General features: G+C 40.3%; 1 protein-coding gene across 1 annotated transcript in view; it reads right to left on the minus strand.

Annotated features, from left to right (window-relative positions):
- CCDC191 (coiled-coil domain containing 191) overlaps positions 1 to 24,067 on the minus strand; it is a 36,077-nt gene extending 12,010 nt beyond the window's left edge. Inside the window, exons 1-10 of the mRNA XM_063305676.1 lie at positions 23,763 to 24,067; positions 22,635 to 22,673; positions 21,270 to 21,411; positions 20,487 to 20,633; positions 14,926 to 15,104; positions 9,059 to 9,282; positions 8,125 to 8,287; positions 6,167 to 6,357; positions 4,670 to 4,919; positions 3,048 to 3,514 (exon numbers count right to left, since the gene is read on the minus strand). Coding sequence (XP_063161746.1) covers positions 3,048 to 3,514; positions 4,670 to 4,919; positions 6,167 to 6,357; positions 8,125 to 8,287; positions 9,059 to 9,282; positions 14,926 to 15,104; positions 20,487 to 20,633; positions 21,270 to 21,411; positions 22,635 to 22,673; positions 23,763 to 23,834 — 1,874 coding nt within the window. The 5' untranslated portion in view covers positions 23,835 to 24,067. The remainder of the gene's footprint in view (positions 1 to 3,047; positions 3,515 to 4,669; positions 4,920 to 6,166; positions 6,358 to 8,124; positions 8,288 to 9,058; positions 9,283 to 14,925; positions 15,105 to 20,486; positions 20,634 to 21,269; positions 21,412 to 22,634; positions 22,674 to 23,762) is intronic.
- Positions 24,068 to 25,487: the final 1,420 nt, after the last annotated feature.

Here is a 25,487-nt window from a genome sequence, read left to right on the forward strand (position 1 = left end):
TCTTATTTCTCAGCCATGCTTTTGGATGGTAAGAATAAAAATTAAAAACACCCTCCTTTGCAAACCACATGCAACTAAAGTAAAAATACACTTTTCCTCTACTGATTTCTATTGTTTTCCTGTAACTATTTTGGACTGTAAGTACCTAAGGATAGTTACTATATTACTATTACTATTGTTGTTTTTATTATTATTAAAGCAACAGCAATAAATGATTAACTAAAATTATTCAAATAATACAAAAGGATCAGTGATGGCGATGGTCCATTCCTCCACCCGGTGCTGCTGGAAACTGCCCCCCATTTGGGGTGGGGCCAAGCTGAACATGGACCCCAACGTCAGGCTATGGTGATAGGTTGGTCAGTATTTAGGTGCAACAAACAAACTGAAAACAGTCTGCCTATGCTCCACAAACAAGACTTGATGAAGATACCAAGGATCAATTCGGGAATGAATTACAGGCTAGAATCTCTGCCTGCCCTGAAGATCTGCTACTTCTTTGTGGTGACTTAAATGGACATGTGGGAAGTGCCCAAAATGGATACCAGCGTCATGGGAATCAAGGCTATGGAAGTCGCAATGAAGACGGATTACGAATCCTTGACTTCACTTGAAGCAAATGATTTCGTAATCTGCAATACGTTTTAAAGAAACGTTTAAACCATCTTATCACCTATACCAGCAGCGGAAATAGTAGTCAGATTGATTGTATTCTTCTGAGAAGGCGTGATTTTCCCGTTGTATCCAACACAAAGGTTATTCCCTCTGACCTTCTTGCCCCACAACATAGGTTACTCATCACAGATTTTAAAATAACATGCCATAAGTGAATGAGCAGCACCACAGGTCCTGAGAAGATCAAATGGTGGAAGTTATGGAAACTTAAAGAAGCGATGATCAGGAAAATCAAATTTCCACCTATTAATACCGACTCAAGTGACACCACATGGACGGCATTCTGGACTCTGTTACCACCATCACCAGAGAAATCCTTGGCGTCACACAACTGGGCCACCGACATATTAATAAGCAAGAGTGGCTGTGGACCAAACGAGTACAGGAGAAAGTGTGAGAGAAGAAGAGAGCTTTTAAGAAATGGCAGACAGATAAGATGAAGGAAAATTGGCAGTACTATGTGGCTGCCAAAGGAGCAACTAGGAGAGCTGCTGCCAAAGCCAAGGCGGAACCCTACCAAGACCTATATGATTGTCTGGAAACAAGAGAAGGGGAGGAGGACATCTACCACCTGGCCAAAGCACGAAAGGCCGCCCAAGACTTCGAGCTCTATATGTGCATAAAGGACAAGGATGGCAAAAGACTTCAGGGCAAGCAGGAAATTCTGCAATGTTGGTGAGATCATCTTAATGAGATCTCCAATATTGAATTCCCGCACCCACCAATTCCAGTGGGCACGCCAACCTATGGACCAATTTTGCCCATTATTACTATGGAAGTCATTAATGCAGTAGTTAGCATGAAAAACATGAAGGCCCCAGGACTTGATGATCTACCTGCGGATTTCTGGAAATTGCAGGAATTCCGTGATACAGGGATACATTGGCTGACCGAGTTCTTTAATGATGTAACGAGTAATGGCTGTGTACCGACTGACTGGTCGAGTATAACAGTCCCAATATTTAAAAACAAGGGTGACCCAGCCAACTGCGCCAATTACTGCCCAATTTGCCTCTTGTCCCACACTATGAAGATCTTGGAAAAAATTTTTAGACCAGCGCATTCACAACATCATCCAACTCACCCCCAATCAGTGTGGCTTTGTCAAAGGATGCAGGACTACTGATTCCATTTTTGTAGCTTGCCAGCTTATAGAGAAACACTGAGAGAAGACCCAATGCACATGGCATTCCTAGACTTGGAAAAAGCTTTTGACCGTGTTCCACACCCTGATTTGGTATACACTTCATGATCATGGGGTGCCTGAATTACTCGAGTGGGTCAAAATGCTATACAAGAATACTAGTAGCCGTGTGTGATGCTCAGCTGGCCTGACAGTTTTCCGGTGACAGTCAGAGTACACCAAGGCTCCGCGCTGATGCCACTCCTATTTATATTAGTCATGGATACCATCACACGAGACATGCAGCAAAATGCACCCTGGACCATACTCTACATTGATGATGTCATGCTTGCTTCTACTACTAGGAATGAACTGCAGTGGCAAGTACAGGCATGGAATGACCACCTCAGACATTTTGGACTCCACCTGAACATAAAGAAAATTGAGTATCTAGAGACTGTAACCACCCATGGGATGCTCCAAATAAATGGAGAGAACTTAAAGAAGGTGGATATCTTTTAGTACCTTGGCTCCCATCTCCAAGGTGATGGTGGCATCAGCGGTAATGTGTGAGTGAGGGTGAATGCAGCCTGGTTGCACTGGCAAGAACTCACCGGTGTGCTTTGTGACAAACAATACCAGCCATCCCAAATCTAAGATCTATAAGACAATCGTTTGCCCTGTGGCACTGCATGGAACTGAGTGATGGGCAGCAACAAAGGGTATAGAGACCCGGCTCCATGTTATGGAAATGCGCATGCTCTGTTGGATATCAGGCATCTCCCTGCTCGATCACGTCAGAAATGATGCCATCCGACAACTAGGCATGTCATTAATTACAGAGAAAATGAGAGAAAGCCAGCTTCGTTGGTATGGATGTGTCCTCAGAGTGGATCCTTCCACTGTCGCCAAAATAGTTTACCATCTTAAAATCGATGGCCGGCAGCCACATGGTTGACCAAAACAGAGATGGCAAGACACCTTCAATAAGGACATGCAAATTGAGGGTCTGTGCCCTGAGGATGAGGACGATCGGGCAAAGTGGCGTTTCAGGATCGGAAAAGCAGACCCTGCAATAACATGAAAATGCTAGGAAGAAGACAAAAGGATCAGTGAGTATTCAATCCGTATCATGTTTGATACCAAGCTATTAACTACAATTAAAAACATCATAGTGCTGCCTTGAAGTGTGCTGCTTCAGCCAGGTGTTCTGTAGCTATTAGATAACAAAATCACAATATTATTATACCTTACAGGTTTAGTGATCTTGTAATTTGATTGATTTTCTCTCAACTGTTTTTCTTCCTTAATTTTTGGAGTGTGAATGTTAAGTGCCATGGTAGCAGCTGTGGTTTGCTTAGCCTCCTCCCAAGCAGTATGTTGCCTCTGAATTCCCTGAAGTTTATGGATCAGCTCTTGCTGCTCTTGAAGCTGCCGTCGCTGTTCTTCAATCAGATGTTGCTGTTCCAGGGGGCCAGCAAGGGATTTTTTTTGTTTTGATGGACCAAGATGCTGCTGAGAATGCTTTGTTTGGTTCCCAAACCTGACATGGTCCTGAACATTCAAAGCAGCATGTTTCCTGGTGACTTGCCATGCCCATTTTGGTTGACTTGGTAAATGGAGATTGCATTTCCTACTTGTCCCTGGAGAGTAGGAATGTTCTCTTTCAAATTTTGCAACTGTGGGGTCATTCTGAACAAACGGTACTTCAGTCATCTGAAAAAGGAAGAAAAAAACAAATGAATTATAAACAAATCGATCTGCACAAACATTTTATAAAACCATGACTACTTCTGTAATGACTGCTTCCACAGCCTCTCAACTGTCTCCCAAATAATGCTAGAATTACTCTGCTGCAGAAATCCTATTTTTCCCCTGATGTCTAGAATGCAATTTCTTCCATCCTTTCTCTACTGGAAACCAATGAAATAAAATCTATAAACTGGAAGAAAATTTAGGACCCTGAAAGATGATCAGCCTAAAACAGGGACAGAAAAACTCTCTCCTATATATAGCCCGCAGAGGGCCATCCTTCTCTCTTAGGCTCTGCTCTTCCACATCCCTCTGTGTACAAAGAATGGAGCTGTCCTTTTGCCTACATACAGAAAGGCCTTTACTTGGCTTTAGTTCTTTATCACCAGATCTTAGATCCTAAGGTGGCAGATTTTGGAGGAGAAGAGACATTTTGGACAGAGGGAATATGTGGCACTAGCACGATCTGTTTACCCAGGAAGTAATCTAGCCCTTCGACCCATCCCACCCCATCTTTAAAGATACTGGCCAGCAGAAGAAAACGAAGTGTGTTCATTTGTTCGGTGTTGTTTCTGAGCACTTCCAACTTCCCAGCAACTATGTTCCATAGAGGTCTATCTAAAGCATCCTGATGCACCAGATGTAAGACCTCTTCACATTCTAATCAGTTTGTTTATTCTGCCACACTGGAAATCTTTTCCCATTTATGGAAAAAAAACACCTTTGCCAAATATATTCCCATTCTCTCCTGTTGACTTGTAAGAATAAACTAAGACTGTTCAATAGCCAATAGCTTCAGTCATGCTTTTAGGTAGGTACATTAGTATAGTTATCTGAGTATTTTATGGTTATGTAGGTCAGGAAAAAAGAATAGCAAACAATTGGTTTTAGTAAAAAAATCACTCAATATAAGAAAGGAGTCAGGGGAGATGAACTAACCCTGAATATGTCACCCATCAAAATAATCTTCCTCTGAGTTTCATCATTGCTTATGTAGTTCTAAATTTGGTCCAGGATAGTCAATCCACCTCTGTTTTATTTCAAACACATGGATTTGGAGTAATTAACAGATGAATACATAAAAAATAAAACACAAAATGGGAAAAGGATATGATTTACCTCTGTATCACTTGCAGGTTTATCCTGGGTAACTTCTGTCTCATGGATTTTCTTGGTAGGTCTTGAGAAATTTGACGTTAGTTGCCCCAGTGATACTTCTTCCAAGAGATTTGCCATTTTATTTCTCATTTTTTCTTTTTTCACCTCTAGAACTCTCTTTTCCACCTCTAATCGGCTCCAGCATTGCCATTCAGCAAAGCAATGGCGCAAAATGCATTTCCGGTTGAACTCTATAGCCAACTGTTTTTTCCTAAATTATTAAGATATTAAAATTAGCTTTAGAGTCCCTGGTAGAACTGTTTGAGATTTATTTATTTAAAAAAGAGTTGGATATGCATTGCTCACAAATTAGATGTGGGCCTCTGGTACCCTATTTGCAGGCCCCAGATCCCCTGCAGTGGGCAAAGCTGACTTGTTTACATAAAAAAGTGTTCTTGGAGCTTAAGAGGCAAAATGGGTCTAACCCTTTGATTTCTACCTCCACCCAAACAGGCTAAAACTTTCAGTCCTCCAAACTACCCTGACATCATCAGCTGTGGCTTCTGCAGTCTCTGGCAGGAAATTAAATTTCAATTATTTAAGAAGAGTCTTGACTTATTTTGATAAATATATTGTTCTGCTTGTTGTAGTTTCCACTAAATTTCCAATAATATGGATCAAGCATAAAGTAATTGCTGTTAGTAAGAACCATATCAGCATATTTCTAAGGGAAACCATTAGGCCTTTCACGAACCTTTTGAAATATCTTGTCTAACAAGGTTTTTCTCAGTAATGACTGTGGCCATGATGCAGCATGCTGAACGGGACAGATCAGATGCACTTTGCTTTGCCATGCATTAGGCTAATGGATTCCTAATGTAATTTCTTGGAACTGATTGAAATAATAATAGATTCATCCAGGATGTGTTACTCATCAAAACTCTAGGGTCATGCTCATGTTGTAAAAGCCAAGAAATAAATAAAGACTGGGGGTTGGGAGGGAAGGGAGGAGAAAGCTTTGACAAACTTTAATATTCACAATATTAGTTCTACCAGCTGTATTGTCTCTTATGAGTTTATTTAAGTGGCACAGTAAAGTGCAGCAGCCTTTGAAGTTTTATCATGTTTAAAATAGAACTTATAACAAACCAGTCTTAAGTACATATAATCGAAGTGGCATGTAGTCTTTTCCTTTACTACTCCCTTTGTATCAAATTTTAAGTTGTACATTTTTGGAACTGCCATTTGTCCTTTTACATTCTGAAAATATCTTGCACACTGATGGCACTAATTATTATATTAATGAATGCTAATATTGCTGACTTCTTCATACAACAGTGAAATATGATAGACTGGGTAAAAAGTCTGAATATATATCCTTATCATTGCCTTTGAGATGCATCTTCTTGTATTTTTTTTTTAAAAGCATTCCAATAAACAAACAAAAATAAAAATAATTAAACCAAACTTAACAATAACTTTCAACTTCACAGGAAGGAATTGTGTTAATGTTGCTACCTATTTTGATCCCGAAGCTGATTTTCCATGTTTTGAGTTTCCTTCTCCACTTTGCGAGACCATGAATAACCTCTCCAGGCTCGCAAAACCTTCAGCTGGCAGTTCCACTCAGCAAGGGCTCTTGCTTTTCCCACCTTAATTCTGAGATCCAGAATAAGCTTGTACCAGGCAGAGAAATACTTCCGTAGGCACTATATTGAGAATCAAGTAACCATATTCCATTGTAACATATTTACACTTCTGATCACATAAAACTTTGGAGAACTGCACTAAATGCCTTCAAAGTTCATTGGCTATTGTACCACCCTTCATAAATTGTAATGATTTGTTACATGGTAGTGAACGTTGGATATGTCAGAATGAATAGAAAAGTATGAAAGAAATATATCAGTTAGGTCATATGGAGAAAATGAATGAAGACTGATATATGTAAAACAAATGTGTGAAGGTTGAGGAGCAGACTTGGGAAAGTCATGGAAGGATGAAGTTGATATTTTCAAAATGAATGATGTAAGAAGTATATGTATGAAGCAGTATAAAAGCATAAGATATGAAAGGTATGGAGTAAATGGTATTGGTGCAATCTAAATAGCTAGATTTTCTTTTCTCTTATCTCTTGATTTAATTTCTTTTTTTTTACTACTATTTTCCTATTTCTGTGTTTTCCATAATGCTGCTAATCCTGAAAGAGTAAAAATGGGTATTTTTAAAACATAGACATGTACAAGTAAAGAGGTCTCATTTTCCCCCCTCTAAACTCGTATGTATTCTCATTTTTTTAAAAAAACAAGAATGCTCATTTTTTTAGAATATATCAATTGCCCACTTTTTCAGTTAACCTCAGTATTCTAATGCTATTTCATATGTATTGCCATCATAACTGAATGATTACATAACCAAAAATTTTAAGTGAGAACCTGCATCTTATCTCAGCAAAGGATCCAGCATGCATTGCTCTTAGGAGCTAAGGTATCCGTGGCATCCCTAGAATCACCCACAAATCACTTCAAATTAAAAATTAATTAATTTTTTTAAAAAATGGCTGAAATCTCATCATTCTCATATGAGAGCTCAATGTTCCTGCATGAACTTTTGTAAGATTTTTCGGATTTATTTTTACTTTGGGAGTTACCTAGTGCTTGAAGAGATTGTTGACTTTTGACCTTTGACCAGAAATTTGCTCATTTATTTTAACTAATCACTAACATACCTCCACATTTTATGAAAAAGCAAATTGTTTAAACAAATATTACACAGATACTTATACAATGGCCACTTAAGACATGCATATAAAATAACAGTGAACTTGTATTTAACTGAATCAAAATAAGTTAAAACAGGACAGGTATAACTCTTTAAATAGCAGTTATACTACAATCCTATGCATGGCTATTCATTAGTAACTTCTATGCGGCTAGTAAAGGTAAGTACATATTCCATAGCAACTGCAGACTGTTGTTTCCCATTTACTACTATATTTTTGTCTTCAAGTACACACTTAAGTGACATAAACATGCATGCCAGTTTACAACATCATATCATGCTCAAACGTGGTGCATTTTGGCAAGTGCATAAATGACTCTCTTGACTTTCTTGCTTTAAAGAATGATTGAAGAAAAAAGTAGTTTTTAAGAAAACCTGTGCTAACATAACATTGTGTTATATTCTCAGGTTTAAGCTTAATCATCAGGCAGTTTTCACAGCATGTTCCAGTTTTTTCCATCCATCTGTTCACCAGAATGACCTGCTACTTGCTATAATCTATACTCTTGGTAATTTCTTGGTAATAGAAATTTGAAAAACAAACAAATAATTTTCAACTTCAAATCTATACATTTACCCATCAACTAATACAACTGAGACCTTGAGCTTCTTTGTTTACTGAGAATTGCCCACAATTCCAGCTAAAGCAACAATCCATCTCAAAGTGCTGAAGCCAGGATCATGAATGCCCTCACCTTCTGATCAGCAATGTTGATCTTGCTCAGCAACTCCTGCTTTTGGGCTTGTTTCTCCTTCTTTTGTCCTTCATTGTCACAATGCAGGTAGGTAAGCCCAGCAGGAGGCACGCCAACTTCTATCAGATTTTGAATTTTTTTTAAACCGTGTCTCTTTCTTTCCCTGAAAATAAGACAGTATGTGAGGGGTTAGAGAAAAATTGTAGAGAAAGAGAAGTATGTTAATCAATTTATGTTATTAGTTATCAAATCCTTATTTGATGTACTTTTTAAGTTGAGCAAGCTTTATAGCACTCTGATAATACATTCCGTTATTGCTGTGTTCTCCATTTCATAAGCTAGTATTACACAATGTATGTTTATAATGCAGCTGTTAACGAGTAAACTTAGACACAAGCACTTAAAGAATTATATAGTGGCATGAAAGGAAAACTGTCTTAGTAGGCTCCTATTGGGTCCTAAAGAGGCAACTATAGAAATTGTCAGTCATTTTAATGTTATATGCTAGAGTACCGTAGAAGCTGACAATCTGAAGAAGCAATTGTAATCAAACAGGGATACCCATGAGAAACAGTTTGACTTCTGATTTAATCTGTATAGTTCGTAGAACATGACACCTGCTTGGTCAGTTGTTTTGAAAAGTAAATAGAGATAGTTTGGAAAAGAAGACTTGCCAGTTTCTTCCATATCTACAAATCTGAAATAAATTTAATTGTACCTGGAAGCTAATCACTCTCCACAGCATTTTTGGAGGGATTTGTGATCCTAAGTTGTCTTACATTTATATCCTTTCTCACTCCCTTAGAACAAAAAGATTTTTAGGTGATCTTTCAACTAGTTAATTGCAGTACATTTGCTCTATCATGGTTTTTTGGACTATGTTTTAGGATCTAGAGTGAAATGGTTTTCTATGTTCTTGTTCTCCAAAGCTTACATTTTCCGTGCTTCTTCCATAAGATGTCTTTTCTGTACCAACTCCTTCCGCAATATTACCATCTGTTTTTGGATTTCTTCTTCTTCTTTTTTGGCTTTCAGAGCTTTCCTCTTATTCTCCTCTTGCAACTGCTTTTGAGCCTCTGATATTGCAAACTTTTTCAAGGCCTTTTCTTGTTTTAGAAGTTCAAGCTCCTTCTGCCGTCTCAAGCGATTTTCTTTTACCTGGAAAACAAACAAAAAGAAGTGTTGAAGTACAGACCAGTCATTGGACTTAATTGCGAAATAACTTCTAATCACTAGATGATGGACCACACAGGAGAGAGTTGACTCTTCTACCAGTAAGAATGTAGGGACAAAAATACTTCCTTTCTGTCTGGGAGGACACCCTGCTCTGTTACAGGACTTCAGCTCTATACATTACAGTCTTTGTAACCAAGGAAATAATACAGTAACCTGGTAGAATAAAACACAAGGGAAAGGCAAGAAATTGGTTAATTCTATTAGCTGCTAATTCTAGCTAGAAGGCAGGATTTAAGCCTTCTCTCTGTCCCATGGATAAATTCCCTGCCTTCAGTTGCATGAATTGACTTCAGCTGAGTGTGATTCAATTCCTCCTTTATTGTATATTTCACACAAACTTGCAATGGGTAAAACACATGGGAATGGAGAACAATGTATAACAATTAGCATAACACAGTAAAACAACTTACATGTCAATTATTTGATAGCTTAGCTTCTTATTTAATTTTCCTTCCCTCCTAAATAGAGTGGGACTGTCAGGTCCATTTTCTAGGGACTTGGTTGTTGGAGATGGAACTGGCAGGAAAGGAATATCCTGTAACAGAATGCAGCAGTGCAGGCAGTGATGGGCATGCCTCAATATGCCCATATGACACCCCTGTTCCATGAGCTGCACTGGTTACCAGTTTGCTTCCAGGTGTGTTCAAGATGCTGCTTATGACTGATAAAGCCCTACATGGCATAGGGCCAGGTTATCTGAGAGACTGCCTATCTTCTGTGGTGTCTGCCCAGCCAATATGAACTGACAGTGTTGGCATACTCTGGGTCCCTTCAGTTACACAGCGTCATCTATTTGGACCCAGAAAGCATACCTTCTCTGTCATGACACCTGCCCGCTGGAATGAGATGCCTCCTGATATCCATGCAGCTCCCACCCTGATAGCATTCCAGAAAGCATTGAAGATCTGGATGTTCTCCCAGGCCTTGGGTTAGAGTGGTTGTCAGGTATGTTTGGGTGTGTGTGTGTAGTTGTCCGGACTCATCATCATTTGTTTCTTATTCCCTTTCTTATTATAATTTTACTATATTGTATTTTTTAATATTTTGTTTGGTTTTATTGTACACTGCCCAGTCAGTTTGGAGTCAGGCAGTGCCTAAATTAAATAAACTAATGAATAAATTAAATTCCCAGTGTGGGTCAGTGTAACAATTTTTAACACCCTTTGTAACATGTAATGGCCAAAGTTGGTATCTGAGGAAGCAAAGATATATTGTATAATGTTTCATAGACAGACTGCTCTGTCCAGGTAGTCACTCTGTAGATATCCATTACTGATAACCTGTTAAGGCTGTGAATGTAGCGCCAACCCTGTCTGTTGCTGGTTCTATATGCCAGGGCAATACATTTTCTAACCCACCTGCTAACAGTGGGGTGGTAAATGTGATTCCCCTGATTTCCTGTTCTGTGAGAGATGAATAAACTATTGGACTTTCACCCCTTTATTATATGTTTTGAGGGAGAGTCTCAGAGCTTTAACTCATGCTAGGGCTAGTTGGATATGGACAGAAATTTCTTGTGCTCATTGGAATCTGGAGCTGACCTTGGGCATGAAGCAGGAATTTGGCCTTAGAACCACCTTGTCCTGGTAGAACACTCAGATTCCCCCAGTGCCCCCTAGCAACTCAACCCTCCTAGCTGAGGTTAAGGCTACTAGAAAGACTGCCTCCAAGTAAACATGAGAATCAATCTGATGACTTTGAAAGAGATGGTTATTAACACCCTCAGTATTAATAACAGCTGCCATGGATGGAAATGGTGAATTATTAGGAGCAAGAACAGGAATGCATTCCTGAGGAAGCAACATGCATGAACATGTCCTAAAAATGGTTCCCAGTATGTTCAGAAGAATGAAGCCAAAAGGCTAGTCTATACAATGTGTTTGCTTTTAGCCCTCTATCCATCCATATCTGTGGGGAGCTCAATAGTCCAGGGACCTCCATTGCAGAGGTTGAATTTTGCACAATTCACAGTCATGCCAAAGCAACTCAGATTTTGGCAGTGACTGGCTGCCATTAAGATCACGTCTACCACTAAGCTTGGAAGGTTGTTATTCAAGAGCTGTCCATGCAGCCAGTCTGGGTTTGGTGCAGTATTAACCTTTGAGACAAGTTGTCTGGATGTTTTGGAAAATGCCACAGGTGACTCACTCATTTCCACCAAGGTGGAAAGTCACAGATTCTTGGGTCACAATAGAGTAATTTAAATCACTCATGCCTTGAGTAGCTTCACTTTGTGCACTATCTTGGACATCAGGATAAAGTACTCTTTTGGCCATGGTGCCACTAAGTCACCGATTCCTTCAATGATGTTGTCTTAGAACTAGGAAAATAAATGCTTCATCTGCCTATTGCTCATGAGAGGTCAACAGAGAAGTATCTCTATTTTTGAGATCTCATGGATATCTCTGGAATTAGGACCAATTCTCCTAATCAGTAAATTTTCTGTGGTATTCTGTGACAATTTTCTATGTTTCACTGATACAGACTAGAGGTATTTCTCTTCCCATGTCATTTATCATATGACTTCACTTTGCCCTCGATCTGCCCTAATGATTTGAACAGAACGTTATTATCATGTCTTTTGCACCAATAGGTGGCATCTACTTTTCCAGTCTAATGATGCATGCAGAACTAGCCATACTACTCTCAGCTTCAGATGGTTAATCAGCAATGTTGATTTATCATAAACCCGGGAAGTGGACTCCTCACCTGGTTAGGCTAGTGTCTATGATCATCTGATCCCTGACAGGCATTCTGAGCAGCATTCTCTGTAAGAGATTGGCTGGGATTAGCTACCAATGCAGGAACTGGATTATCTTTCTTAGCAACCTTCAGCTGGCAATTTGACCCTAAAGCAGAAGGAGCCATTGTACCCATGTGAAGTGGAAACAAGCCTATTATTACAATAATCAAGTTCTGTAATCTTTATAAGGATCAGTGTTCAAGAAAGAACTAGGATTTCCTTCATGTTCTATCAAAGCTTGAGGCAGAAAACGTTTTCTTTCCCGATAGTGATTCCCAGGTGCAAGATCCATTTGAACAGCATAAGGTATGCTCTAGGGTTAAATTCACTATGATGCCACATTCTTGGAGATGATGAAACATTAGATTGAGATCCAGAGCAGCCTCTGTCCTCCATAAACTAAGCAACTGAGGGGGAAATAACTGTGTGCATAAAATCATGCATTGCATAAAGAAAGTAGACAGGGAGATTATTTCTTTCCTCTCAAAATAGAACAGGGGTGATCCAACAAAGCTGATTGGAAAGAGATTCAGAACACCTTGTTGAACATTGTAGGGACTGATCAAAAGACCAAAGGATAAATCCCTGAATTGGAGCTGATTTCTGTTGCAGGGGAACCTAAGAAAGATCTGATGGGAATGTGGAGGTAGACCTTTAACAGGGGAGGATTTCTGTTAATTCAGGAAATTGACAGAATGGACTCTATGGCTAAATTCAGAGTTTCCATCTTGAAAGTTCTCTGATGTACATGTTGAGGGTTATTTTCCAGTTCCTATTCTTCTTGGGGAGAAAAAAATTCTCAAGAAAATATGCTGTTCCACAGGCAGATGTTCTATATTGCCAATGGCTAAGGTGTAGGAGATTGTCAGTGGCCTGGAGCACACTGAGGTATTTTTCATTGTTCCTGTAGATTGGGGATGGGAGAAATCTGCTTCTTGGCTTCCTATGAAATTCCAAAGCATATCCCATCCAGACTCTACCATACATCTATGAGTGAAGTTGGATTTCCAGGTGTGCCAGAATATTTACAACCAGACAACTATCTAAGTGCCCATGCATCACACTTATGTTCATTTGCTCTGGTCCCTCACCCCTACTAGATCTGGGAGGAACACCCTCAAAAGTTGGTGGAAGAAGGACCAGTGAGGTTCAAAGTGCTGGTTCCCTGAACAAAAAAAAAAGGAAGATGTCCTCTCTCTAGTGCAAAAGTAGCTTAAGATTTATTTCTTGTTCTGTTGTCTTCCTTTCCATGACCAGAGGAAGTTTTTTTTCTGATCTTTGTTCTTGATCAGCTTCACTGCTAGTAATTTACCAAAGTAGCTTTCCTCCTAGAAAAGTTTTTTTTAAAATGTGTGGTGGGCTTTGAATTAGTGATATACCTCCAGTACCTCAGTAACAGGCCCCAGTGGACTGTCATGCCTGAGGTCTTGGTCCTGGCAAAAACTTAAGATATCCATACAGTCTTGTCCAGGCCAGCTTGTTCAGACTTTCAACAGGTGCCTCGCATCCATTGGAACCTCAAGAAATAGTTTCCATTGCTACTGATTCCAGTAGCATATAAACAAAATAAAAATATAAATGAATAATACTGCATCTCTGGCTATGACTGACACAACTTGGACTGCTATAGAGTCATATAGGTATCTTAACACTCCTTTGACTCACTGAGTACTGGGTCTGTGGGGGAGTTGCCTCTCAACCTGGGATACCAAAGTCTAAGATGTTAGGGCCTCAAGTAGGTTGTCTATAGATGCAGTACACAATGCCTCCAATGTCTACTTTGGGGCTGAATACTTCTGGCTATTTCTGGGAGAAACAGAAATAGGCTGGGCTTAGCTGAGTCTCTCCATTCCTTGACTGTTGAATCCAATGGTGTCTCCTCTGGAATATTTGGAAGTTGAGAAATGAAGGCAAGGCTGGTGCTGCTGCAAAATTTACCTGCTCCAGTTAAAGAATTTTTAATGACCTGCCTAGAAGTACTGACTATTGTACCATCTTAAACAGTCTGTAATATGAGGGCATTGATGGAGGTGCTTCTTTGCCAGAAAGTTTATCTTCTTCCTTTTTTGAGATAACCCTTGACTAAAGAGCAGTCTCCCTGGCTGTCTCCCCTGAAATAAGGGTGAAATCTTCTAATTCACTTATAGAATGGATTAAGAGTGAAGCCATTTTTCGAACTTTGGATTCTTGGACCCTTTCTGAGAAATGCAAGCAGACTCTGCCACTGCTAAAGTTTCCCTTTCCTCATTTAGCCTTGCTCTTTTGTGACTTGTATGGTTATCTTTCCTTGTCCTGCTTCTCTTCTTAGGTGAAGGAAAACAGGGATAAAGAAGGGAAAGAGTAACATTTGTTTAATTTATATTTCACAGACTTCCTTGAGAAGGCAGAGTCAAAGGTTGACTGTGATTTCCTTGGGAGAGGAAAAAAAATTTTTTTTAAGTCTTTCCTTCTCACCAAACTTAGTTACATCATTCCTGTGAAGGACAATATAATTTTGCACTTTTGGTAAATCCTGGGAAATAAAGGCTGAACTCACAACAATGCTATGATTTTTTAAACCTTTATTGAACAAGCCATTATGCCTGATTTGCACATGATACTAAGCAATAATAGCTGGAAGCCAAAAACAAAAAAACCACATTATAGCTTAATATGATGTCTGAACCAAGACATTATAGTTTCAATTTATTATTTTCAGATTGCATTTCTTTCCTTCCTCTATGGGATTAATTTAAACAATATCAAGACTTAGTAAATTTATGAAGAAATTAAGGTACAACCTGAGTTTCAGGAGATTTTCCATAAACCTTATTATTTTTCACCTGTTTATGCCTTAGCTCCATGGTAATTCGTAGGTCTCTGGGTTTCTTTTTCTCTCTGATGCTTTCAGTTTTAAGGTCTTCCAGTACACCAGAATTTACAATTTCACTTTGCAATAGATGCTGTAAAAAATCTTGCACTGTGGTGCTTTCCACCTCTTGCTCCAAATAACCATAGAAATCTAGAATACATAAATCATATTGAAATAGAATGTAAAACAATATCTATAAACGTCTATCCTAAATCAGGAGTTGTAACTTGCAGTCTCCCAACGTCCTATTTGTGCCTCCCAGAGCACCCCACAACACCAAAAAGGAGCTGCAAATGTTTGCTTTTTGAAGGGGTTTATATTTAGAAATGGTGAAACCACTGTAGAAGTATTAAGCCTCTGTGAAATGAAACACACCAATTGCTTCCCTTAAAATCTCTCCATTCATACCCCAATCACACTGGGTTTGCGCTACTGAAATTCAATAGCAAAATGTCACTTTCCAATAGCATAATATACAGCTTAAGAATGTTAAAATAGGAGTGGAAATGGATGTACTAAGCCTGTGAAAGGTAACCCCCCCCCCCAGATCCATCCTTAACTCTGCCCCACCCCCAAATATTTGTTAGGCTACAAATTTAGATACTTATGCTCAGAATAAGATACTTTTTCCTTTTCAAAGTATGTAAACTTAAATGTTTGGCGCTGATTCAAGTGTGATATTTTTAATGAAGATCTAAACTGCTCAGGCTTCAGCAAAGGACAGTTACCTTGTCGTGGTGCTGGAGCTTGAGCACCTCAATGATGCCATGAGCTAAACCGTGAAGGGCCACCCAAGACAGGAGGGTCATGACAGAGAGGTCAGACTAAATGCGATCCCTGGGGAAGGTAATGGCAACCCACCCCAGTATTCTTGCCGTAAAAACTAAATGGATCAGTACAACCAGAGATATGTCAGTATACCATCGGAAGATGAGACCCCCAGGTCGGAAGATGGTCAAAATGCTACTGGGGAGGAACAGACGAGTTCATCTAGCCCCAGACGCGATGACGCAGCTAGCTCAAAGCCGAAAGGACGGCTAGCGGCCGACGGTGCTGGTGGTGAACGGCGAATCCGATGTTCTAAGGATCAACACACCAACACACCATTGGAACCTGGAATGTAAGATCTATGAGCCAGGGCAAATTGGATGTGGTTATTGGTGAGATGTCAAGATTAAAGATAGACATTTTGGGCGTCAGTGAACTGAAATGGACTGGAATGGGCCACTTCACATCAGATGACCACCAGATCTACTACTGTGGACAAGAGGACCACAGAAGAAATGGAGTAGCCTTCATAATTAATAGTAAAGTGGCTAAAGCAGTGCTTGGATACAATCCAAAAAACAATAGAATGATCTCAATTCGAATTCAGGGCAAGCCATCTAACATCACAGTGATCCAAATATACGCCCCAACCACAGATGCTGAAGAAGCTGAAGTAGAGCAGTTCTATGAGGATCTGCAGTACCTACTGGACAACACGCCTAAAAGAGATGTTATTTTCATCAGAGGAGACTGGAATGCTAAGGTGGGCAGTCCAATGACACCTGGAATTACAGGCAAGCATAGCCTGGGAGAACAAAACGAAGCAGGACACAGGCTGATAGAATTTTGCCAAGCCAACTCACTCTGCATAACAAACACTCTCTTCCAACAACCTACGAGACGGCTTTATAAATGGATTTCCCCAGATGGACAACACTGAAATCAGATTTATATCCTTTGCAGCCAAAGGTGGCAGACATCTATACAGTCGGTAAAAAGAAGACCTGGAGCTGACTGTAGTTCAGATCATGAACTTCTTATTGCACAATTTAGGATCAGACTAAAGAGATTAGGGAAGACCCACAGATCAGCTAGATATGAGCTCACTAATATTCCTAAGGAATATGCAGTGGAGGTGAAGAATAGATTTAAGGGACTGGATTTAATAGATAGGGTCCCAGAAGAACTATGGACAGAAGTTTGCAACATTGTTCAGGAGGCCGCAACAAAATACATCCCAAAGAAAGAGAAAACCAAGAAGGCAAAGTGGCTGTCTGCTGAGACACTAGAAGTAGCCCAAGAAAGAAAGAAAGCAAAAGGCAACAGCGATAGGGGGAGATATGCCCAATTAAATGCAAAATTCCAGAGGTTAGCCAGAAGAGATAAGGAATTATTTTTAAACAAGTAAAGCACGGAAGTGGAAGAAGACAATAGAATAGGAAGGACAGGACACGGTGTGGTCAGTGAGCTAGAGCCAGACATCCTGAAGAGTGACGTTGAATGGGCCTTAAGAAGCATCACTAATAACAAGGCAGCAGGAGACGACGGCATCCCAGCTGAACTGTTCAAAATCTTGCGAGATGATGCTGTCAAGGCAATGCATGCTATATGCCAGCAAATTTGGAAAACACAAGAATGGCCATCAGATTGGAAAAAATCAACTTATATCCCCATACCAAAAAAGGGAAACACTAAAGAATGTTCAAACTATCCAACAGTGGCACTCATTTCACATGCCAGTAAGGTAATGCTGAAGATCCTGCAAGGTAGACTTCAGCAATTCATGGAGCGAGAATTGCCAGATGTACAAGCTGGGTTTAGAAAAGGCAGAGGAACTAGGGACCAAATGGCCAATATCCGCTGGATAATGGAAAAAGCTGGGGAGGTTCAGAAAAACATCTATTTCTGTTTTATTGACTATTCTAAAGCCTTTGACTGTGTGGACCATAACAAATTGTGGCAAGTTCTTAGTGGTATGGGGATACCAAGTCATCTTGTATGCCTCCTGAAGAATCTGTATAACAACCAAGTAGCAACAGTAAGAACAGACATGGAACAACAGACTGGCTTAAGATTGGGAAAGGAGTACAGCAGGGCTGTATACTCTCACCCTACCTATTCAACTTGTACGCAGAACACATCATGTGAGGTACTGGGCTTGAGGAATCCAAGGCTGGAGTTAAAATCTCTGGAAGAAACATTAACAATCTCAGATATGCAGATGATACCACTTTGATGGCTGAAAGCGAAGAGGAACTGAGGAGCCTTATGATGAAGGTGAAAGAAGAAAGTGCAAAAGCTGGCTTACAGCTAAACCTCAAAAAAAACCAAGATTATGGCAAGCAGCTTGATTGATAACTGGCAAATAGAGGAAGAAAATGTAGAGGCAGTTAAAGACTTTTTATTTCTAGGTGCAAAGATTACTGCAGATGCTGACTGCAGTCAAGAAATCAGAAGACGTTTAATCCTTGGGAGAAGAGCAATGACAAGATAAAATAGTTAAGAGCAGAGACATCACACTGACAACAAAGATCCGCATAGTTTAAAGCACTACATGGCACGGGGCCAGGTTACCTGAGGGATCGCCTCTTCCCCATTACATCAACCCGTCCCACCCAATCGTGCAGAGAGGGCATGCTATGGACCCTGTCTGTAAAAGAATTTCATCTGGCCGGGTCCAGGAAGCGGGCCTTCTCCGCAGTAGCTCCTGCCCTGTGGAACATGCTGCCCCCGGAGGTGAGAATGGCCCCATCGCTCCTGGCCTTTCGGCGGAGTATGTAGACCTGGTTCTGCCGCCTCGCTTGGGGTGGAGAGGGGAATAGATCTACATGGGGATGGTTGTTATAGACCACTCCTCTGACACTTGGGCTGTTTTAGATTCTTCACCACTTGGATTCTTTATTTTTTACTTCTATTTATATTATTTTTTACTGTATTTTACTTTTTGTATTTATTGTGATGGTTTTAATTGATTGTTGTAAACCGCCCAGAGTCCTGCAATGGGAGGAGATGGGCAGGGATAAATTAGATAGATAAATAAATAAATAAATAGTTAAAGCAATGGTATTCCCAGTAGTAACATATGGCTGCAAGAGCTGGACCATAAGGAAGGCTGAGAGAAGGAAGATCGATGCTTTTGAACTGTGGTGTTGGAGGAAAATTCTGAGAGTGCCTTGGACTGCAAGAAGATCAAACCAGTCCGTCCTCCAGGAAATAAAGCCAGACTGCTCACTTGAGGGAATGATATTAAAGGCAAAACTGAAATACTTTGGCCACATAATGAGAAGACAGGACACCCTGGAGAAGATGCTGATGCTAGGGAGAGTGGAAGGCAAAAGGAAGAGGGGCCGACCAAGGGCAAGATGGATAGATGATATTCTAGAGGTGACGGACTTGTCCCTGGGGGAGCTGGGGGTGTTGACGACCGACAGGAAGCTCTGGCGTGGGCTGGTCCATGAAGTCACGAAGAGTCAGAAGTGACTAACGAGTAAACAACAACAAAAAAACTGCTCAGGTAATAGTAATTTTCAAAGCAAAAGTAGGTTTTTATTTGAGTTTCACTTGCTCTGCACTGTGAAAGTAACTACTTGTGTGTCAGAACAGAGCATTCTAATGTAAACCATGGAATACTATTAACTTTGGCACTGATACTGGCAGTCCTGAAGTTACGACAGCAATTGCGATCAGAATTTCCATTGTTAAGCCATGTGGTCATAAAGTGCAATGTCATGTGACTGCATCATGTAGCAATGGCAATCCCTGCAGTCCCTGTTGCCGTTGTTAAGTGAGGGTCATAGGTTGTTAAATGAGCACCTCCTTGCAACTTCCTCCTGGCTTCAGGAAGTCAGTAGGGAAGCTGGCAGGACGCTGCAAGCCCTAGGTGGCTTACAAGCAGGTCGGTAGGCAGGTAAGAGGGTGGCAGGTGGGAGAGGGTGCATGAGTGGCTGGGAAGTCATGGTGGAAGTACAGTGGGGCTCAGGGAGGGTGCATGGGTGGGGGAGACTTACCTGAGGAACTTGTGACCTTCCCTGCTGGCTTCCCCACTGACTTTGCTTGTAGGAAGCCAGCAGGGAGGGTCAGAAATCACAATCATGTGACCGCAGGACACTTCAACTATTGCAAGTGCAAGCCAGTTGCCAAGCACCCAGTTCATGATCACGTGACTTCAGGGATGCTGGGACAGCCAGAACTTCAAGGATCGGTTATAATCACCATGCATTCAGCACCATCATAACTTTGAACAGTTGCTTAATGAGTGGTCATTAACCAAGGACTAGCTGTAAACGCATATAAAAAATACACACACAGAGTACCTCTAAGGAAAGTCAAATCATGCGGACTGTAATTTCCTATTACGCTGTGTATAACTGTTTTCACCAGTATTCAACTGTTAAACATAAGTAGTTTTTTATTTACTGTTAAGTTTCTTGATTGCTCTGTGGGCAGAAAAACTGGATACAAATCAAACTAATATTGTTGCTATACCATTTTCTAAAAGATATTTTAATCTGTCTATCTTTGAGGCCTGTTCGATTTACAAAGGAATACAAACAAGAGAAGGGCTCTTCCATTACACTCCTCTCTCTCTGGAAAAGAATGCTTTCTGGGGTCAGTCATGCCACATCAATGCAATTTTCTCAGAGTGGGCTTTATTAGACTATTCAGATCATTAGATACAATTGTGTTTTACTTTCAGTTTAATTGTTTTGTATACTTAAAACAATTAAAGTAAATAAATATAATTTAAAATCAGACAAGTCTCACCATCAAATTTTTTATACTTCTGAAAGCCAGCGATGGGCTCTTGTAAAGGAACAGAGTGAGAAGCTGAATTCTGAACAGCGTTATCTTCATCACTTGCCAGTTCCAGTTTCAGTTTTGAATTCATCCAGTCATTAAGCAATTCTTGAGCTGCATTGATGAAAGCAATAAACAATATTACTGGAATCAGAAGAAGCAACTAAAGCAAAAGTTGTAAAACACCAAAAGGGGTTTTACATAAACCTAAACTCTTCTGAAAGGCAAATCAAATTGGCTTCTGCACTATTAATACCAAGGAGATTTACCCAAAATTTTATTCTGATTTGTTAAAAATTCTTGGCATTATTTACAGTGGTCTTAACATTTTAAAGCCCACAAACCTAGAAGGAATTGGGAAGATATAAACCTCATTAGTTAAAATGATACATAGACATTTAAAAAAGAAGCTGTACAATAAATTTATGGACTCTGTTTAAAGCTACCATCAATGACATTTAATCATCACTATGAATAACTTAGGCATGCTTCATCAAATTCCTCCATAAAGCTAAATAGACGTTCCCTTCCACCATCATACATAACTCAGGTATTTTCACAATCTCTTGGCATAACTGAATGTTCCAACCCCACCTCCCACAAAGTACAGTAGTTTGTAACAGGGAGAAGGGAGAAGAGATCTGCTTCTCTAGGGATGCAGAATCTATTGCTCATTTTTTTACAATGTAACCAAAGAATGCAGATTATTCTGGATCAGCTGGAGTCCATAGCAAAATGTTTAGGAAATACCTTCTACATATGCTTCATCATGACCTAGCAGCTGCTCTGTTGTTTCCAAATCCATCACTGGACCATGAAACCCTTGAGAATAGGATGGTTTTTTTGATGAAAAAGCTTCAGAAACAGCAAATTCAGAGGCTTGTTCCACCCGCTGAAATTTTTTAAAAAAATTAGAAAAGTTAAGATCCATTTATTTTGTCTAGCACAAGAACAGAGGATGCTTTGATGGGTAGTGGGGTTGCTAGCACATGGTAGCTATTCTGCTGGTTTTATCTTTTTCCTTCTGATTGGTCCTTTTATGTATTGGGGGGTTGTTCTCTTTTATTGATATTTTATAATGATATTGTTAGCCACCTAGAGTTTTTTGAGACTGGGCAGCATATTAATTAATTAGAAATACTTAGAATAGCCCCCACTAAAATGACAGGAATTTAAGTTATCTGTCCCACTGATTTCAGTGCATCTGCTTTAAGCATAACTAACCCCCATAGCAATTCTAATGACAATATCAGGTTTCTTGGAGGATGTTAGGATTAGGTGGTCTCACCAATACACACAAAGAGCTCTTCAGAAATACGGCATCACTGAATGGATTTTCACAGGTAAATAGCAAAGAAAGGACTTCGTAAACCTTTCATCTGCTCTCATCTATCCCAGCCTGGAAGGTTTTTTTCTTTCTTTCTCCTATTATGACCAATGGGAGTCTATGACTTAACAGTCCTACTTTGGACTGTACTAGAAGTATGTATTAGTGAAAAAATGTTGCTGTCTGCAAAATGAGGCATTTTAAATTCCACAAATCCAGGTTTTAAAGCCCCAACTGCTTCTCAGGTGTCTTCAGCAATTTGGGAAAGCATGATTAATAGCAATTACAAGGCTTAAGTAAAATTCTATTTATATATGTATGTATTAAGATTTATATCCCACCTTTCTTCCAAGAGCTCAGGGCAGTTTATGAGAAGACTCCCCTTCATTTTATCCTCACAACAGCAACACTGTGAAGTAGATGGGGCTGAGAAAAAGTAACTGGCCCAAAGTTTCAATGGCTAAGAGGGGGCTTGAATTTGGATTGTCCTAGTCCAACCCTTAACCATTATGCCAGACTAGCTTTATCAGTAAATTATAGATTTATACACATTTCTCAACATAATTAAATTCAAATATGTTTATTTTCTTCTAAGCATAATTGTAATAGACTAACATTTGTGCAGTTATTATTACAGTTCAATCGCATCCTAGTTATTCAGAAAATGAGTCCCATTGGCTTAAATAAATCTTACTCCCACATCAGGGAACTCAAGATTTCTTCTCACTGAATAAAAAGATATTTGTTTTCAGATATTTAAGATTGAGAATTACTTCATTTTTCCTTACCTTAATCCAGTGCTCTACATTGTCAGCATCAAACTGTACCTGGGAACAATTACAATATTTTAACATTCCATTCAAGATAAACATTAAAGGAGTCCCCCTTTTTGGGCGGAGATGGGCGGTGATAGAAATTTGAATAATAAATAAAATTAAGTGAAATTAAGAAATCTCTATGGATGCCTTTATATGAGATTCCCCATTTTATAAAGCTCTAATAAAACTATTATTTTTATTTATTTACTATATTTATGTAATGCTACTCAATAGGCATATTATTTTATTTACAACATTAACTCACGTTTTATAATAAAAGTTCTCAAAATAAATATTGAGGTAAAAAAAAGTTATTACCCTAAGCACACTTACAAGGAAGGATGGAAGTAAACATACTTAGGTGTGTACTGGAAATAAATTTCAGAAGTGCTTTTTTCTGTTCTCTTTCATTGATCAACAGTGCTCTGGTGGTTGTAAATAGCCTCTGTAAGAATGCCCACTTAAATGGCAAGGCAACGCTGATTTTGATCTCAAAAAGCTACATTGGGTCAGATCTAATTATTTCTTGGATGGGCAGCCACTGAGATATTTCAGGGCTGTGGGCTAGACTGAGAAGTCAAAAAAACATCCCACATGCAGGCTACACCGGGAAGTCAGAAAACCACTTCTGTTATGTTCCCAAGAAAACTACATCAATGTGTTCACAAACTCATCGCTAGTTGAGCTAGACTTGAAGTAGCCTCTACCTTTCCTGTAATAAGGCACAAAGTGCAACAGTGAGAAGAGTTCAGCCATCTGTTTTCCATAGCAAGAACCAGAAGATGGAAGCCCCCTTGCAGGACTGGAAGGCTGCTGCTCCCCAGCAATTGCTACATCTTACTACATCTGTCCTGAGATGTACCCATTGGTACCCTGAATCCTCATGAATTGGTCTAATTTCAGTTGGCCCTCACCACATCCTATGGCAACGAGTTTCGTATGCGCTGTGTGGATAGTTATTCGCTATTCAGTTTCATTTGATAAAGGCACACTTTAACATTATCCAAAAATGCGACCACTAAACAGCTAGCACAGACTGTGGAAACGACGTCAGCGATAACCAGCCGAGCGAGTCAACGCCACAGCCTTTCTATCTACCTTTTGCCGCGATGCAGGCTGATTGAAACGTCGCCAACGATAAAGCTCGGGGCGGGATCGCACGACCGCCATTGAAAAAGCCAGAAGGAGACACCTCGATTTCCCCTCCGCCTCGCACTGCACTTGGTACCCGCGAAGTTCGGGTTCGGAGGCGAAATCCTGTCCCTACAGCCGGACGGAAGACCGACGGCAAAGGCAAAGCGTGTAACCCGCTTCGCGGCTCGACCGGACAGTGGCGTCCTTAAACTTCGTCATGGCAACCCTTCCACCAAGCAGACGCGTGGCGGCTTCTCCCCCTCCTTCCTATCAACACTTCGCCGTCGACTTATTATGACGTAGGTATTTTTCCATTGGCTAACCAGTGTTACGGAAACATTCAAGGCTGCAACGGAAACGGTGCGTTATCGTGTGTGGGGGTTGAGGTATAAGTGTAGTTGCGCGTGGTTGCATTGCTAATTACGATCTAGGGCAAAAGCAGGTACCGTATTATGCAGTCCGGGACTTGCTAGTTTCGTCTCCTGCTTTCTTTATCTAATGTATCCGTAGGAACCTCCCCACCCTGGTGCTTTCCGGTGCGTTGTGACGATGGCTTCCGTATCCCTAAGCACGCTGATTCCGGAGATGCTGTTAAAGCACGTTTGGAGGGTATCGGATTCGGTTTTCTGTACATGTTGTTGTTTATTCATTCAGTCGTTTCCGACTCTTCCTGACTTCATGGACCAGCCCACGCCAGAGCTTCCTGTCGGTCGTCAACACCCCCAGCTCCCCCAGGGACGAGTCCGTCCCCTCTAGAATATCATCCATCCACCTTGCCCTTGGTCGGCCCCTCTTCCTTTTGCCCTCCACTCTTCCTAGCATCAGCATCTTCTCCAGGGTGTCCTGTCTTCTCATTGTGTGGCCAGAGTATTTCAGTTTTGCCTTTAATATCATTCCCTCAAGTGAGCAGTCTGGCTTTATTTCCTGGAGGATGGACTGGTTGGATCTTCTTGCAGTCCAACTAAAAATAAATTGTGGAAAAAGGCTTTCTTGTGGTAAATTAAATTTAAAACAACATAAATAAGGACATTCTTTAAAATACATGCATGTTACAAAGACATGCAAATTTAAACAGTTATGAAATTTTAACTGGATTTTAATGGACTAGGACAATCAAAATGACAATTCAGGTTCTGAGTTTATTTAGAAAAGGGTGCAAACAGGTAAAAAGCTGAGAATGAGAAAAGCACACCTAAACTCAAACTAAATAGCATCTTTACAAACAGCAGCCCAGCTGCTCCCTCACATACAGTTCACCCCACATTCCCAGGTGCTCCTAACGAGCTCTGCTGCTCAACGGGCAAAGAGACCTTGACATTTCAGAGATAGTCTAAACACATTCCTCCTGGCACAGATCAGCATGTTTTTAGTACAAGGCTCGCAGCAGCACCCTCCCAGCCAGGACAGGTATCAGCACCATGGCAAGCGAATCGTTACGATGCAGAAACATCGGAACGGTGAACATGACAAACAGACCGGTTTAAGATTGGGAAAGGAGTACGGCAGGGCTGTATACTCTCACCCTACCTATTCAACTTGTATGCAAAACACATCATGCGACATGCTGGCCTTGAGGAATCCAAGGCTGGAGTTAAAATCGCTGGAAGAAACGTTAACAATCTCAGATATGCAGATGATACCACTTTGATGGCTGAAAGTGAAGAGGAACTGAGGAGCCTTATGATGAAG

This window comes from Candoia aspera, chromosome 5 (genome assembly GCF_035149785.1).
Source record: "Candoia aspera isolate rCanAsp1 chromosome 5, rCanAsp1.hap2, whole genome shotgun sequence".
NCBI classification, from domain to species: domain Eukaryota; kingdom Metazoa; phylum Chordata; class Lepidosauria; order Squamata; family Boidae; genus Candoia; species Candoia aspera.